The sequence below is a fragment of the Penaeus chinensis genome, chromosome 6 (assembly GCF_019202785.1).
Source record: "Penaeus chinensis breed Huanghai No. 1 chromosome 6, ASM1920278v2, whole genome shotgun sequence".
NCBI lineage: Eukaryota > Metazoa > Arthropoda > Malacostraca > Decapoda > Penaeidae > Penaeus > Penaeus chinensis.
This window is the reverse complement of record NC_061824.1, coordinates 39,005,722-39,008,221: the sequence shown is the minus strand read 5'-3', so window position 1 is coordinate 39,008,221 and position 2,500 is coordinate 39,005,722. Positions and strand designations below refer to the sequence as shown.

Here is a 2,500-nt window from a genome sequence, read left to right as displayed (position 1 = left end):
GAGAAACCTTTTTTCTTCATCGTAGGATTGGAATAGTTAGGTGAAGGTTTGGAGTCGAATGCCCGAGTGTTGTGTAGATGATTGGATTCTCTTATGGATAAGATAAACTTTTTTTATGGTAGGATTGGAATAATTAGATTTAGAATCCAATGTCGCGTGTTCCATAGATGACTCGATTCTCTTATAGGTATGGGAACTTGTTTCTTTTTTATCATTGCACTGTGCTGTGTTACATCTATTGTTATAATGACTCTTTATCTTTATCAACCTTATACCGCTGAAATCACTTTGTTTTACGTTTTACATACAGCGCTGTAATAAGCTCTGACAAGGAAAAAAGGAATGATATTTATGCCGTGACGTCATCAGGGCCATTTTTTTAATAATTATGATGACCGCACACATATGAATACAAAAAAAGAAATCAATCACAGAACAGGATATGCCAGCAAAGTAAACTAGAAGACGCATTCTGCACTTACCTGTTACCTTTATAACAAAAACAGCGGTTCCACGAGCCTTATCTGACTCTGGGACCAGACGCAGGTCCGGGACGGTCGCCATTTTAGGCCACAGCTAGAGCGCTCTTTGCTCATACCTAATCATTATTCGCTGGCAGTGATGCTCTGTGGTTTATGGTCATCTTGGAAAATCTGTTACGTATTTTGATGTATTGATAACAATAATAATGTAAAAAAAAAAAAAAAAAAAAAAAACATTTAGAAGCCAGTCTAGGCGCGTTTATAATGAACTTATAACACAATCAAGAAAAAAGATCTATAAACGCACCAACAAGCCCAGACCGGAGGAGGAGAGAACGAGCCCGAACCGAGAAGCTCCTCCCGCCATACTTACCTCCGGGGTCCAGGACTAAGTCTGCCTAGTGGCGTGCCTGCCTGGACTTAACCCTACGAAAGCTGGTGTCTCAAATGTACCTCCCAGGACGCGCAGGAAGCACAGATAGCCTCCGGAACACTCGCCCTCTCTCAGTGGCTTTCGCTTGTACGTCACACGGATCCTGTTCTTCGGCGTGGTGAGAGAAGGACCCGACGTCCCGCAGTATGTGGTGGCTTTTCGTCCTCTAAATAGAAATGTTGTTGTGAGCGATGTAAGGACTCTCGTCTGGCTCGGGTTTTTAGAACAATACACGGTTTTTTGTGTGTGTGCTTTGATTAGTTTTTTTATTTTATCATTTTTGTTATTATTGTTTTGTTAAGTCTGTTTTGTCGAGTTAATTGGCTGTTTTGTGTCTGGCCAAAGTCTGAATGGTAGACATAAGTAACAGAAAGTCTCGAATATTATACTATGATGATAAAACACACGGAAAAATACATTTTTATTTATTCTGTCAGGTTTGTCTCGTCGAATAGCTAATGGTGCGTGTTTGCAAATTGGACAAAACTCGAAATACTCATTTTCTGTTCAGTGTTTTTCTCTCTTCCTCCATTCCTCTCTCTCTCTCTCTCTCTCTCTCTCTCTCTCTCTCTCTCTCTCTCTCTCTCTCTCTCTCTCTCTCTCTCTCTCTCTCTCTCTCTCTCTCTCTCTCTCTCTCTCTCTCTCTCTCTCTCTCTCTCTCTCTCTCTCTTCCGTGTGTTGGTTTGGGTAATATCTGAAATATAAAAAATACATATAAAATATATAAAAAAATACTTACTTTGCCTTCACTTTCAGCTGCTCTCTCTGGCACCCTCTGGCATTGAGGTTAAACTGGGGACATTCGAGGGACATAGTCGTGCCAACAGGACTCTACGGGAATGCGCATACACTTTCACATACAAGGAGAAGAAATCATAACGTGAAGTTACTGCGTGGTTATAGTTAAAGGAACGCAGGAGTTTGATTCTGTGCCAAGTGCAGTATTGCTGAGGAGGCAGATCAGAGCGAGACGGCTGACTCGAGATCTAAGCTTGCCAATTTAATTAACAAAATCAATAAATAGCTGAATAAAGGAATGAATAAATAAATAAATAAATAAATAAAATAGTAGATAAATAGATAGATAGAGAGATAGATAGATAGATAGAATGGATTCAATCTATATATATCTTATCAATGCATTCATATTCAAATCTCTAACCGACTGAACGCGCTCCGAAAAAAGTACCAACTCTCAGCCGCCAATTCGGACTCTCGAGAGCTAACGCTCACGCAATTCCATCTACCCATCTCCTGAATCAACTCTCGACAGAACTCTCACCGTGAATCGAGAGTTGCAGCGCAGTTTGCTTCCGTCGTTATCGGAATACAAGACCCTTTCGTCGCCGTGATTAAGGTCGAAATTCCCGTCACACGTTGCCTCGCGTGCTAGAGAGAAGGAAAACGTTGAATATTTATAGATGACAATGATAATAATGGTGATTTTGATAATAGTAATGGTAGTAATGATGATAATGGTAATGACAATAATAACGATGATAGTAATAATCATCATTATTAATATCATCTTTGTTATTATTACACTTGTTATTACCCTTATTATTATCATCGTTATTATTATAAT

General features: G+C 39.6%; 1 protein-coding gene across 1 annotated transcript in view; it reads right to left on the bottom strand.

Annotated features, from left to right (window-relative positions):
- Positions 1-2,500, bottom strand: part of LOC125026628 (tryptase-like) — an 18,359-nt gene that overhangs the window by 14,377 nt on the left and 1,482 nt on the right. Inside the window, exons 2-4 of the mRNA XM_047615204.1 lie at positions 2,198-2,304; positions 1,655-1,746; positions 936-1,081 (exon numbers count right to left, since the gene is read on the bottom strand). Of these exons, the coding sequence (XP_047471160.1) occupies positions 936-1,081; positions 1,655-1,746; positions 2,198-2,304 (345 nt within the window). The remainder of the gene's footprint in view (positions 1-935; positions 1,082-1,654; positions 1,747-2,197; positions 2,305-2,500) is intronic.